At 36.9% G+C, this 14,171-nt stretch overlaps 2 protein-coding genes across 2 annotated transcripts; both read left to right on the top strand.

The window, feature by feature from the left end:
* The first annotated feature begins 2,442 nt into the window (after positions 1 to 2,442).
* Positions 2,443 to 8,346, top strand: LOC140037530 (putative calcium-transporting ATPase 13, plasma membrane-type). The gene is made up of 2 exons (XM_072081877.1): positions 2,443 to 2,582; positions 5,093 to 8,346. The coding sequence occupies exon 2, from the start codon at positions 5,099 to 5,101 to the stop codon at positions 8,201 to 8,203; it is 3,105 nt and encodes a 1,034-aa protein (XP_071937978.1). The 5' UTR covers positions 2,443 to 2,582; positions 5,093 to 5,098; the 3' UTR covers positions 8,204 to 8,346.
* A 1,110-nt stretch (positions 8,347 to 9,456) lies between these two features.
* On the top strand, positions 9,457 to 12,540 carry LOC113735372 (putative calcium-transporting ATPase 13, plasma membrane-type). The gene has a single exon (XM_027262383.2). The coding sequence runs from the start codon at positions 9,457 to 9,459 to the stop codon at positions 12,538 to 12,540; it is 3,084 nt and encodes a 1,027-aa protein (XP_027118184.2).
* Positions 12,541 to 14,171: the final 1,631 nt, after the last annotated feature.

Here is a 14,171-nt window from a genome sequence, read left to right as displayed (position 1 = left end):
AGTGATTTATTGCTTTCTTATTTGCCGACACGCTAGAGTCGGCAAGGCTCTTAGCTTCTTCGTTCTCAGTTGCTTGGCATTTATTAGTCAGTTCAGTTGTCAACATATGATTGGTTGAGTGACTGAATAACTGCACAATACTTAGCCTCAAAGACACAACAGATATCTGTATTACGTTTGCAATTCAAGTTTCAAACGTAGTCCGAGAATTTGCTGTGCATTGACATTTTCCCCTCACTCTGCAACTGTCTCGTGACATAGTGCTAATAAGTTATTCACCGTGTTTTTTTATTAGGAAAATGGAATGTTAATTCCCATAGACTACTCACCATTTCTATGATTCCCCCCCCCCCTCCCCCTCTCTTAAATAGCTAGTTTATAATGTGATACATTTACCCAAAAGGACAAAAAAAAAAAAGAAAAAAAGTCTATACGGTGCATGTGACTTGGGTTCTTTTAATTTACAGTGACAGAGTCAGGATTTTTTTTTTTCTGAAGGGGCCAAAATTTTTTCTAATAAAATTATCTTAATATGCTATATTCAAAATAATTTTCATCTATTTAAATATAAGACATCTAAAAATATCAAATATTAACTTTAATTATAAAGGTATGTCTATTCCATAAATATGCAACATAGTCATAATGAAAATTAAGACAAAAAATAACCTTTGATTAAATATAATATCTTATAATATCACAAACCACCCAAGTTGCACATTATGAGAAGATACTCCAATATGTCGCTTATGCAAAAAAAAAAAAAACTATGCAATATAAATATAACTATTTCTAATTAAAAAAAATAAAAGTTATGTTAACATATACTGAAATTTCTACCTCTTTTCTTAAAAATAAATTGGGATTTACATTCTTTTTATAAGTAAGTTTATCTATGATTGAATCAATGCTAAATTTTTCAACAAATTTCTTTTCTATGTACACAATTAGACAATTATTCAAGAATTTATCTTCCACCTTGTTTCAGAATTGTCTTGATTATTTTCATAATTGAAAATGTCCATTCTGTAGATGCAAATGATACAGGAATAGTGCAAACGAGTCTAATCAATTGGACTATATTGTATATTTGTGTATGAGCCAATAAAGTAATTACTTTTGTTTTAGCCCATTAATAATTATGAATTGGGTCTTTTATTATAATATATCAAATTGGTTTAATTTACTATGGATTATCGATTACATGTTTACTTTTTTGAAAGTCAAATAACTATGACAATAAAAAAGTAAACAATTTTTCAAAGAAAATATTAATTCAAAGATGGTTATTTCATATATATATATATATATATATATATCAACTCTCATAATGTAAATTAAAATTATGAGAAATTAGGAAAGAGGGACAACTTTGTTTTACATGCATATTTACTCACTATGAACTAAAATTTACAAAATTCAGGCGCCCCATGGCTCCATCATTGCTTCTTAGGATTCGGATCAATCGAGAAATTCCCAAGGAAATTACATGAATGGGAAGGTTGCTTGATACCCAGAACTCTATGATTAGCCCGTTTTCCTTTGGCAGATTGTTCAACTTCTAAAGCTGGTGGTCGACAAAAAAGTGGAAATTATGAAAACTTTGCTCCCTCTCTTTAAGACATTAGCGCGGCCAGACCGCGTAGACGGCATCGTTGACAAAGTCAAAATACTTTTGTACTAAGGAACGATCAACTTTAATTTACTAGCAGCATTCCTTTCAGTCATAAAGACAGATTCACTTTCTTTTTCTAATTGTCCCAAATTGCAAACTTATTTCCCTTTCAAAAGGTGTCCGTATTAATGGGAAGGCATATGAGTAAAGTACTAAGCAGAAATGATCGCATTAACTACATTAACTTACATTTTTAAATAGCGTTCATTTACAAAAAAAATGATAGGTTGGAAATCACTACATTTTAAAATTATAGGTACAAAAATGAAAATTTTAAAATATTTTTAAAATTAAAAAGGTGGACCATCTTTTAATTTGTTTTTATCACCACGTCTGTATTGTCGGTTAATATAGGATTTTTCTTTTAAATATGCGTCAAAGTGGAAGTGTATTTTTATGGGATGGAGGAGGAACCAGTAATTATGCTGTAATCTAAGAGAGCCGAGTTCAACAAAAGTAAGTCTCACCCTTCAAGTTCAAAGTCTTCTGTCTATATTATTCTTGGAAGTTGGAACTCATAAAAATCTTCAATTCCCGGAGCTCGAGCATGAACTACCAAGAAAAAAAAAACATTAGTGAGAACAGTTTTACGGCATTAACTACCAGTAAAGCATAGTTTTATTTTAATCCGAAGTAAATTCACACTTCACAGTACTTTGAGCTGTAGCAGACTGCAACATGTATAGTATAACCCGCGTACGAATCGTTTAAGAAGAATAAATCGGTACTGGAATCCTATATAAAGGCGGGCAGTTCTGAATTGGAAATGCAGCATCATTGATTGCTCATTTTGCTCTGGTAGGAACTTAGAAGTTGGAACTACAGCACAAGGAACTTGTCTTTTCTGTAGGCAAGACATATTATACATTGGCACTACGCAAGAGAAGAAAGCGTGGAAGTTTATATTGTGAGTCTTCCATTTCTTAGCTTTTGTTCTTATCTATATGTATTTTGGTTACTTTTTATTTGTTCCTTCTTTTGGTTTGTTTCTAATGGTACATAATAATATAAGTTGCAAGCCTGCATGCCTTCCATTACTTATAACCCAAACTAAAGCTAGCATTCCATACTTGCATGAGCTTCCTATCAATTTCAGTTTAGTGTACATATATACTCTATAGAAAAAAAAAATGAAATAAAGATAAATATTAAATTTTGTCCTTAGATTTACTTAGAAAGCTTATCCACTTTGACTCGTCGAATAGCTCGAATAATTCAGCTAATGCGAGTTCGAGCTTAAACCTTGACCGAGCAAGTTCACGAGTTATTTGATTAAGCTAATCTCTTTCGCAATCCTACTTAGATTGAAGCTTTATATCTACAGAGGAAATTAGATACGTCCATGCTAAACTACCGATCATAAGCATCCTAAAAGTAGAGTAGTGTTAAATGGAGTTTGAATCCCAAATACAAAATTTAATTCTGGAGCCACGTAGTTCTTTTCAAGGGATAATTTCAGAAACCTCCCTTGAGGTTTCATGAAATATTACCTAGCAACCTCCCGTGAGGTTTCATGAAATATCACCTAACTCCTCTAAACTTTTTAAAATCTCACTTAGCACCCTTGAAATGATAGTAGAGTCACGTACTAATATCAAAGGTGATAATTGTCAATAATATCGTCATATTTAAATTTTTTGAACTTGTTTTTCTTTCTCTAAATTTCCTGCTTTTCTTTAACAATGTCTATACAAACATACATACATACATACATACATACATATATATATATATATATATATATATATATATATATATATATATATGTAGGTATGTATGTATAATTGAATTGCAAATGTAAATGAAATATATGATTTAATTAATGAAATATTCAATGCATTTGGAGAAGAATAGCTGCAGGTTCTTTTTATTTTTTCCCTTTTTTGAACTTTATTTATTTATTTATCCCTATTCATGTAGAGTGCAAGAGAAATAAAGTAATTGAAACTCCAATAGTTTTTCAAATTCGGACTTTTTCTATAATAAAATTTTCATATTTCACACCCATAAAAAAAGTCTGTCTATTTTGAGTAAGTTTTTTGTATGATATTGAAGTTAAATTTAATCTATTACTAAGTTTAAGTTTTTTTTGCTCAAATGTATGATTTTACATGCTAATTACTTTCAACGTTACGAAGGGTTCTATTTGTAGAATGATTTAAAAAATAATATTTGTTTTTACTATCTCTTTCTACTATAAAAATGACTATTGGTTGTAACATAAAATCTTACCAATTTTGATCTCTTCACTTTTAAGATGGTTCCAATTTAGTACTTTTTTTCCTTGGTTTGTAAAATATTCATTTTTTATTGCCTAAGGGTATTAAAGACACTAAAATAATCTCTCTCCTCAAACATGAATTTTTTAATATTACTTTTGGTTAGAGGGGCTTCCAATGTTACCAAAATGTCAATTCAAGGGGTGCTAGGTGAGATTTTGAAAATCTCAAGGGTGCCAGGTGATATTTCATAAAACCTCAGGAGAGGTTTATGAAATTGTCCCTCTTTTCAAATATTTATTCCCACGGGCCACGTAGTACATCGAATCCCGTTTAAGACTTATACATGGATATCAATGCTGGTAGCTTCACCCACACGGATTAACAAAGCTAGTTCGAGAACTTTTTTTCTTTTTCCCATGATTTCTTTTTCAACATTATTGTTCTCAACCGAAATCCTAGGATCTTTTGGATTGAATTTGAGAAAATAATTTTTTTGGTTCGTAAACTAGTAAACACTCAATAAAGCACGTTTAGCCTACTTTTGCCATTCTTGTTTGTGTTCGTGGAAAACACTTAAAATTTTTTTGCTCATATCATTAATAATTTTCGCAATTTTTTTAAAATTTTTTCAACCAATTTTTTTTTTTATCTCGCATACGCATTACACATTACAAAAAAAATATTTTCCACACAATCTTCCATCCAAACACATTATTCACTTTCCAGATTTACAAAAGACCCCAGAATGCGTGCACTGCATGTGTACAAGAACAGCTCTCACAAATGCATGCACATCCTTCTTCAATGCAGACAATGCATATCTGGCGACATATCCTTCTGTAGCACCATGGTGAATACAGCAGCATATCCTTCTGTAGTGTAGACGGTGCATCCCTACTTCGTTCTCATTGTATCAAACAGTAGTACAATGAAAATATGATAATACATCCTTAAGGTAAAAATAAACACATCCAATGGTATATGTTGACCTTATTTAGTATCTTCTTCAATAAGGATAACCATTATGATGTTTTCTGTTTGTAAAAATATATTGCCGGTTACTATGGCTCTGAGTAAATCACATATACTGTTTCTCAAAAAATCACATTTACTCATAATGGACCAGTGTAGAACTGATGTGTTGTGAGACATCATTAAGTTTTCTCACTTTCTGTTTTTTTTCTCCAACTTCTAGGAGAATATGTTGGCAATAATTGATGCAAACTTACGTTGCAAGAGATTGGTTAATCAACTGAGTTCACAGAACAAAAGGAGATGGCACTCAGCTTTTGTAACCATATATTGTTCAAGGGCCTTCAAATATGCTCTGATAAGTCGTGCTAGCAAGATTTGGCTTATTCCATCACATAGAGCAACAAAGAAAACGAGCAATATTTCACAATTATCTCCTGATAGAGTCACTATCGATGTAATTAAAGACTACTCCAACTTTTTCAATGTTGATCAACCAAGCCTCACAAAGCTTGTCCGGGACAAAAGCCTTGGTCAGCTTGTTCAATTCGGTGGTATTCAAGGTATAGTTACTTCTCTCAATACTGAAGTTCAGCATGGATTAAATGGTGATGATGATGAAGATATTTTAAGCAGAATTGAAGCTTTTGGAAGCAACACATATCGTAAGCCTCCCAAAAAGGGATTCTTCCATTTTGTTTGGGAAGCTTTTCAAGATCCTACAATTGTCATTCTTTTGGCATGTGCTGCACTATCTCTTAGTTTTGGGATAAAAGAGAATGGTCCAAAAGAAGGATGGTATGATGGTGGAAGTATATTTGTTGCTGTTTTTCTTGTTATTTCTGTTTCAGCTATCAGTAATTTTAGGCAGAACCTGCAATTCGAGAAGCTTTCCAAGGTCAGCAGCAATATCCCAGTTGAAGTTCTGAGAAATGGCAGGAGACAGCAAATTTCGATCTTTTACATTGTTGTTGGAGATGTTGTTTGCTTGAAGATTGGTGATCAGGTACCTGCTGATGGATTATTCTTGGAGGGGCATTCCTTACGCATTGATGAGTCAAGCATGACTGGAGAAAGCGATCATCTAGAAGTTAATCAAAACCAGAATCCATTCTTGACTTCTGGTACCAAAGTAGCTGATGGATATGGTCAGATGCTTGTTACTTCTGTTGGAATGAACACAACTTGGGGGGAAATGATGAGCTCTGTTAGCCAGGACTCCAATGAGAAAACTCCTCTTCAATCGCGCCTCAATAAGCTAACTTCAGCAATTGGTAAAGTTGGTTTAGCAGTTGCTTTCTTAGTTCTTTTGGTGCTATTAGTTCGCTACTTCACTGGTCATACAAAGGACGCAAATGGAATCAAGGAGTACAATGGCAGCAAAACAAAGGCTGATGATGTGATCAATGCTGTGGTGAAAATTATTGCTGCAGCCGTAACAATTGTAGTTGTTGCAATTCCAGAAGGTTTGCCTCTGGCTGTAACACTTACACTTGCTTACTCGATGAAGAGAATGATGGCTGATCAAGCAATGGTGAGAAAGCTTTCTGCTTGTGAAACAATGGGCTCTGCTACAACCATCTGTACAGACAAAACAGGTACTCTTACTCTAAATAGAATGACAGTAACAAAATTTTGGCTGGGCAAGCAATCAGTAGAGAAAGATAGCTACCTGTCTATCTCAACCAATGTTCTTAAATTGCTTCGTGAAGCTGTGAGCCTAAACACCACAGGAAGTGTTTATAGGTCGATTAATTTAGGAACTGAGGGCCTCGAGTTCTCAGGAAGTCCTACTGAGAAAGCAATTCTGTCTTGGGCTGTGATGGAAATAAATATGGACATGGAGAGAGTAAAACAGAATTGCTCCATTCTTCATGTGGAAGCATTCAATTCACAGAAGAAAAGAAGTGGAGTGTTGATGAAGAAAATGGTGGATAACTCGACTCATGTCCACTGGAAAGGAGCTGCTGAAATGATACTAGCAATGTGTTCGCATTACTACAACCTTGAAGGAGAAGTCACATTACTTGATCATCTTGAGAGGTTGAAATTTGAAGAAATAATACAGGGCATGGCTGCCAGCAGTCTCAGATGCATTGCATTTGCTCACAAGCAAATAAGAGAAGCCAATGATGCCAGTGGAGAAATACAGCAAACATTAGAAGACAGAAACTTGATCCTTTTGGGGATTGTAGGCCTAAAAGATCCCTGTCGCCCCGGTGTGAAGAAAGCTGTGGAAGATTGTCAATACTCTGGTGTGAAGATCAAAATGATCACCGGCGACAATGTCTTCACTGCAAGAGCAATAGCCACTGAATGCGGAATTCTTAAGCCTGATCTTGAGGCTAACGATGAATTGGTGGTAGAAGGTGTCGAATTTCGCAACTACACAGATGAGGAACGGATGGAAAAAGTTGATAAAATTGTTGTAATGGCGAGATCATCTCCTTTTGACAAGCATCTCATGGTCAAATGCTTAAAAGCGAAAGGTCATGTTGTAGCGGTGACTGGAGATGGAACAAACGACGCGCCAGCATTGAAAGAAGCTGATATAGGACTTTCTATGGGGATTCAGGGCACTGAAGTCGCCAAGGAGAGTTCAGATATTGTCATTTTGGATGACAATTTCGCTTCTGTTGCCACAGTGCTTACATGGGGAAGGTGTGTGTACAGCAATATCCAGAAATTTATTCAGTTCCAACTCACAGTGAATGTGGCAGCTCTAGTGATCAACTTTGTAGCAGCAATTTCAGCTGGAGAAGTACCATTAACAGCAGTTCAACTCTTGTGGGTAAATCTCATCATGGATACTCTTGGAGCCTTGGCGCTAGCAACAGAAAGACCAACAAAGGATCTCATGGACAAGCCTCCAGTGGGGCGTACCGAGCCCCTCATCACCAACACCATGTGGAGGAACTTAATGTCTCAAGCCTTGTATCAGATAGCAGTTTTGCTGACATTACAATTCAAAGGTAAATCAATCTTTGGTGTTAGCAAAAAGGTCAACGATACATTGATCTTCAACACTTTTGTTCTTTGCCAAGTGTTCAATGAGTTCAATGCAAGGAAACTTGAGAGGAAGAATGTGTTTGAGGGGATACACAGGAACAAGTTGTTCTTGGGAATTATTGGAGTGACAATTATTCTTCAAGTGGTAATGGTGGAATTTTTGAAGAGATTTGCTAATACAGAGAGGTTGAATTGGGGGCAATGGGCAGCTTGTGCAGGAATTGCAGCTGCATCCTGGCCAATTGGCTGGATTGTTAAGTGCATACCTGTTCCAGACAGACCAGTGTTCAGTTATCTCAAGTGGAAGAATTTCAAATGCATGTAAATTGATCAGTATGTTCAATATCCCAGCGAAAGGCATTCTGTACGTAGTATCCTTGTATAATGTACTTCTGTAGTAAATTTTTGTTAGTTCAATGTTTAAATTTACCAATAATATAAACTTCAACTATTGATATTATTATATCATGAGAATGGAGCAGGAAGATCACCAGCCCTCCACTTCTTGTTTTTTTCAAAGTTGCTCTCAAATTTTACAAGAACATTGGCAGGGTTGATTTGGAATTATATTCAGTGCCGCAATATTAATTCGCAAGGATTAGAGCTCAATCAAGGAATCTCAAAAAGACAAAAGACACGTATATATATGGAATAGATAACACATAGAGGATTTCAAAATTTGTGGTGGATAGAAATTTTCCCAAGCTTACTGTCATGAAAACCAAGCAGGCTCCAAGAAAATGAATAGAAAATCTAGACAAGAAGTATGTACCCTGACGAAAACATGACCTGAGCCGCCATGATCTCATCTTTGGACCTGACAGATGCTGCCAATGGAATAATCCTAGTCAAATACTCCTTCAACCTTTGTTTTTTCAAGATTATGAGTGGTTCTTTGGAGCTATCAGTACAAACTACTCATAGTGAACGGATCTTCTAAGATGCTTCAGCTGTCAGAGTAATCCACTGATTAACAATTTTTTGTCATCTCGAAAAAACTATGGAATTTTCTTCTCTCTCTTGGATAGGGAACACCAACACAAACATTGAGAAATTTGTCCACAATTTACTTAAACGCGGTAGTTGAATATTCGAACCCTCAGCAGATCCATGATGTAAAGTCTACAAGCACTCAAGCAGACACGTTGTAATAGTAATCAATGTGTTGTGATTAGGTGATAAGGTGATTGGAATAAGATTAGGTGATTAAGACTTTTAAGCTATTGAGGCAAACATTCATACGACGCACTAATTCCACTTCCTTTGTACGGACAAAATCTTAACTTACTCCGCCAGGTACAAGACAAGCAATGAAAGACAAACGTCAACTCATGGAGTCATAAAAAGAAGTATAAGAACAGCAGTTTTTGAAAAGAATGGAAAATGTTCTCCACGAAACTTCTTTTGTGTTTCGATGCCAAAGATATACGCGGCGTGCAAATCACAATTCTATAATATGCAAAAACGAGATCCAAGTCAATTACTCAACCAACAGGAATTGCTCACTACCAAACTCTCTATATATAGACTGAGAAGAGATTACACCACTTCTCATAGTCTCAGTCCTCCATCAAAACAATGAGTGACACACTTGAAGCTAGTTTGGATGCTGTCGGCAGCATCAGAGCCTTCTCCCTCGTAAGAGAGGAAGTGGTGGACAACCAAGGTGTGGAGTTGACACCCATATATATCGATGCTCAGAAGCGGTGGCGTGCAATTTCCACAATGCTCCGTAGCATCAATGCCTTCTCTCGAGCAAGGGATAATGCAGCTGAAAACTACAGTGGGCTGTTGGACAATCTTCTGCCATCTCCATCTGATACAGTTGTTGATATCATACCGGAACGCCTATCTGAGCTCGCCCACCTTAAAAACATTGAGCAGTTTCGTCAGCTTGGAGGTGTTCCAGGCGTCGCCTCATTTCTCAGAACAAATGCTGAAAAGGGTATCCCAGGTGATGATGAAGATATTATCCGTAGGCGCCTTGACTTTGGTTCAAATGCTGTTCAGAAGCCAACTCCGAGGGTTTGGCACACAGTGTTTGAGGCCTTCAGTGATCCCATTATTATTATCCTACTTATCTGTGCAACACTTTCACTCTGTTTTGGTATAGCAAGTCATGGGCTGAGAGGATGGTCTGATGGGGGAAGCATATTGGTTGCCGTCTTTCTGGTGATCATGGTCACTACTTTCAGTAACCTCTGGCCTAGAAGACAATTCTTTAGGCTATCAAAAGCTCGTGATAACTTCTCCGTCTTTGTTATCAGAAATGGGCAGCGGAAGTACATCTCAGTGTTTGAAGCCGTTGTTGGTGATATTATTTGCTTGAAGACTGGAGACCAAGTTCCTGCTGATGGCTTGTTCATAGATGGGAACTCTTTACAAGTGGACGAGTCAAGCATGACAGCAGGGAGGGAATCAATTGAAATCAATGAAAGCTGTAATCCATTCTTTCTCTCTGGCACGAAGGTGATCAATGGCTCTGCTCGAATGCTCGTGACTGCAGTTGGCCTCAACACAGAAAGGGGCAGGATGCTGAGCTCAAAAGACTATGATATTGAGCAAAGAACTCCATTACAAAGGAAGCTACATGAGCTGACTATACAAATAGCTAAAGTCGGTTTAATGGTTGCTTCCTTGGTCCTGGTAGTACTGCTTGTTCGTTACTTTATGGGGAATATGCGGAATGAGGAAGGAAAATCAGACTTCACTGGAGGGAAGACAAAAATCCACGAAGTCTGCAATACTGTGGTAGGGATTCTGGCCACCCCAGCTGCTATTGCTGCAACTGCCATCCCTGAAGGTTTGCTTCTAGCTGTCATGATAACCATTGCTTACTCAACCAAAAGGATGGCATCTCAAAAGGCAATAGTAAGAAATCTTTCAGCCTGTGAAGCAGTTGGTTCCACAACTGTAATCTGCACGGATGAAAGAGGAAGTCTTACCTTGAATCATCTGATAATAAGTGAATTTTGTTTCGGCAAGAAGCTTCTCAATGCAGGAACTTCCTCAATCATCCCAAGAAACGTTCTTGAACTGCTCTGTGAAGGTATGCTTTTGAGAAGCACTGAAGTCTCATCAGGATCTCCCATTGAACTTATTGAGAGTCAAGTTCACAGTGCAATTCAGGCATGGACTGTCCAAGATATGGACGTCAATGTTGAACAAGTTCGAGCAAATTGTGCCGTTCACAGACCAGAAAGCTTCAATTCTGAGAACACTCAAAGTAGCATATGGATCAAGAGGAATGCCAGTGATACTATTCATGTGCACCAGAAAGGCCAACCAGAAATCATACTGGCCATGTGCTCACAATATTATGATGAAGATGGGATCGTCAAACATATGTCTATTGATGCAAAAAAAAACTTGGAGCAAATATTTCAGGAGATGAAGTCTAATGGTCTCAGGTGCGTAGCTTTTGCACATAAAGAAGTGTCAGAAGAACATAGTGATGGCGCTAGAAACTTTGACCCCAAGCTGAAAGCAGAAAACTCAGCTTTCATAGGGTGCCTAGGCTTGAAATACCCATGTCGGCCAGAGGTACAAAAGGCTGTGATGGACTGCCGGGAAGCAGAAGTGGATATCAAACTGGTCACAAGAAGTGATCTTCCCACTGCTACAGCCATAGCCATTGAATGTGGTATTATTGATCCAACTCAAGATGAGACAACAGAAGAAATAGTGGACTGTCAAAGCTTGCAAAGCAATGCAGAAACAGAGATAAAAGAGAAATGTGGCACAATCCGTGTGATGGCACGAGCTTCTACTTTGGATAAACTTCAAATGGTCCAAGGCTTGAAAGAGAGAGGCCATGTCGTTGCAGTTACTGGACATAGCATAGGGGATGCAATTGTGCTAAGGGAAGCTAATGCAGGCCTCTCTCTGGAAATTCAAGGGACTAGCCAAGCAAAGGAGAACTCGGACATTATCATTTTGGACGATAATTTTGATTCTGTTGCCAGAGTATTGAGGTGGGGTAGAGGTATGTATCACAAAATCCAGATATATGCACAGTTCCAACTTTCTGTTAGCATTGCTTGTCTTGTGATAGACTTCGTAACAGCAGTTTCTGCTAAAGAACCTCCCACTATCAATATTGTTGCGGCCATTTCATCAGGTAAGGTCCCATATGCAACATTTCAAGTACTATGGGTGAAGTTGATAGTTGGTGCATTGGCTGCACTTGCTATCACCATTGAGGAACCACCAGAAGAGCTCAGACAATTGCCACGAGTAGACCAGGAGCAGCCATTTATAACAAGCATCATGTGGAAGAATATAGTGGGACAAGCTGTCTATCCTATCATTGTTCTCCTGACCATACAGTTCAAAGGTCAATCAACCTTCAACCTGGATCCCAAAATAAAGGATACCATGATCTTCAACATCCTTGTTCTCTGGGAGCTCTTTGTCATATTCAACACGAAAAGAGTTGAAGGAAACTTCTTCAAAGGGATACATAAAAGGAAAATGTTTTGGGGTGTAATCCTAGCGATAATTCTTCTTCAGGTATTGATTGTGGAACTGTTAAAGGAGTTAGCAGATACAAAGCAACTGTCTTGGAAGCAATGGATTATATGCATTGGAATTGCTGTTCTAGCTTGGCCAATGGGGTGGCTGGTCGAGAGGATAAAATATCCATTTTCTTCACATTTATAAGCTGCTGGAGTAAAACTGATATGGCCCGTCTGATAAGTATTTATTAGCAAAGTTAATCTTCTGTAATTTCAACTGTTAGGTTGAGCCATCTGTAAATTTTTCTGCTATTTGCTTATCTTTAGTTACCTAGGTACGGAAACATAGTGGCTTAGAGACCTCAGAATAGCTTAACCAACCCTTTGCTGTTTTTTCTACCACTTGAGAAAATAATCAAGAACAAATTTCATTAATGTCTGATATTTTTCATTTCTCATGCTCAATAATTGACATTTTACAAATCAACACCACTGATGACATAGGTTTTGCTGTGTAGTCTATCATGTTCTAATACAGGGCTATGGATTACACAGTAAACTGATATAATTAATGCATCTAACACAGCGATAGTCTAGAGTTGCTCATACAACAGTTAAATGAGAAAAAAAATCCTGAACTTTATTGTTTGGAAGATGTAACCAATTCCTCAAGATCTAAGTTAACTCCCAGATGCCAAGTCATATAAAATACATGAAATAGCTAAATTTATATAAACATTCATATTTCTTTGCTTTATACGGACTGTATAACAGAAACCATTCTTGCACTCGATGTCTCGTGAAATTTACTAAGAAAGTTGGGTAAATGGAAATATATAGAACTTAAAAGAATTGATTGTAAGAAAGTAACCTCCATTTTACAGAAAGAAGATAGACAGGGCAATATGTGCGTCCAAGTAAGTAGGCAAAACAGGAAGGTCAAAGTAAACTCCATTTTACAGAAAGAAGATAGACAGGCCAATATGTGCGTCCAAATAAGTGGGCAGAACAGGAAGATCAGCTACAAGGATACTCTGAAAGTGGAAAAGAATAATCACGAACCTTACTGTAACTCAAAATGGTAAATTTTAGAATATCAGAAGCAGTAGTTGTGGATTCATAATTCCTATCCAATACAAGAGTTTGTAGCTATTAAGGTTTTCAAACATCATCTTTCTCTTTTAGACATTTTGACATACCTTAATTGAGATCTTTATTCATTTGGTAGAGCAGCAGGTTTGAACTGTTTAGAAGCAATCATTCAACATCTTTGTCAAACATACACATACCATTTTCTTGAAGAAATTTGAACTCTTGGCTTGTTCCATTTCTTCTTTGGCTTTGACATGTTGAAACCGTACCTTTTCTTCATACTTATCTAGGATTGATGTAACTTATTAGCTGACAGCAGAATCAGAGACAAACGTCTTGATGATGCTCCTCACAGAAAGCTCAAGAGTAAACATAGGATGGACAGTAGACAAGGACCATATTAGAACAAGTTGCCCCATGCCATCACAAAACTTTAGCGAAAAACCTATCCAAACTCACCTAGTTCAGGGCAGATTTAGAGTCAGGCACCAGATTCAATTTGTAATGAAGGCACTGGAGAAGAAGTTAAACTGCCGTTGCAGTTAAAAACCATAAACATCTAGAACGTCTCACTCCATGGATTCATTAATTGATCTACGATCTTATAACTTAGATTACATACTACCTATAAGAGAACCAAGTTCATAAGACACAAAGTTCAAAGGCGCAGCCAAAGTTCAACAGCCGTTCAATCGAACAAAATGTGCCAAAACCAAATTCGTTCTCCTAAATTGATTTGGTTAA

The sequence above is a fragment of the Coffea arabica genome, chromosome 3c, assembly GCF_036785885.1.
Source record: "Coffea arabica cultivar ET-39 chromosome 3c, Coffea Arabica ET-39 HiFi, whole genome shotgun sequence".
In the NCBI taxonomy this organism is placed as follows: domain Eukaryota; kingdom Viridiplantae; phylum Streptophyta; class Magnoliopsida; order Gentianales; family Rubiaceae; genus Coffea; species Coffea arabica.
The sequence above is the reverse complement of the archived record's forward strand: the minus strand, read 5'-3'. Positions and strand labels throughout refer to the sequence as shown.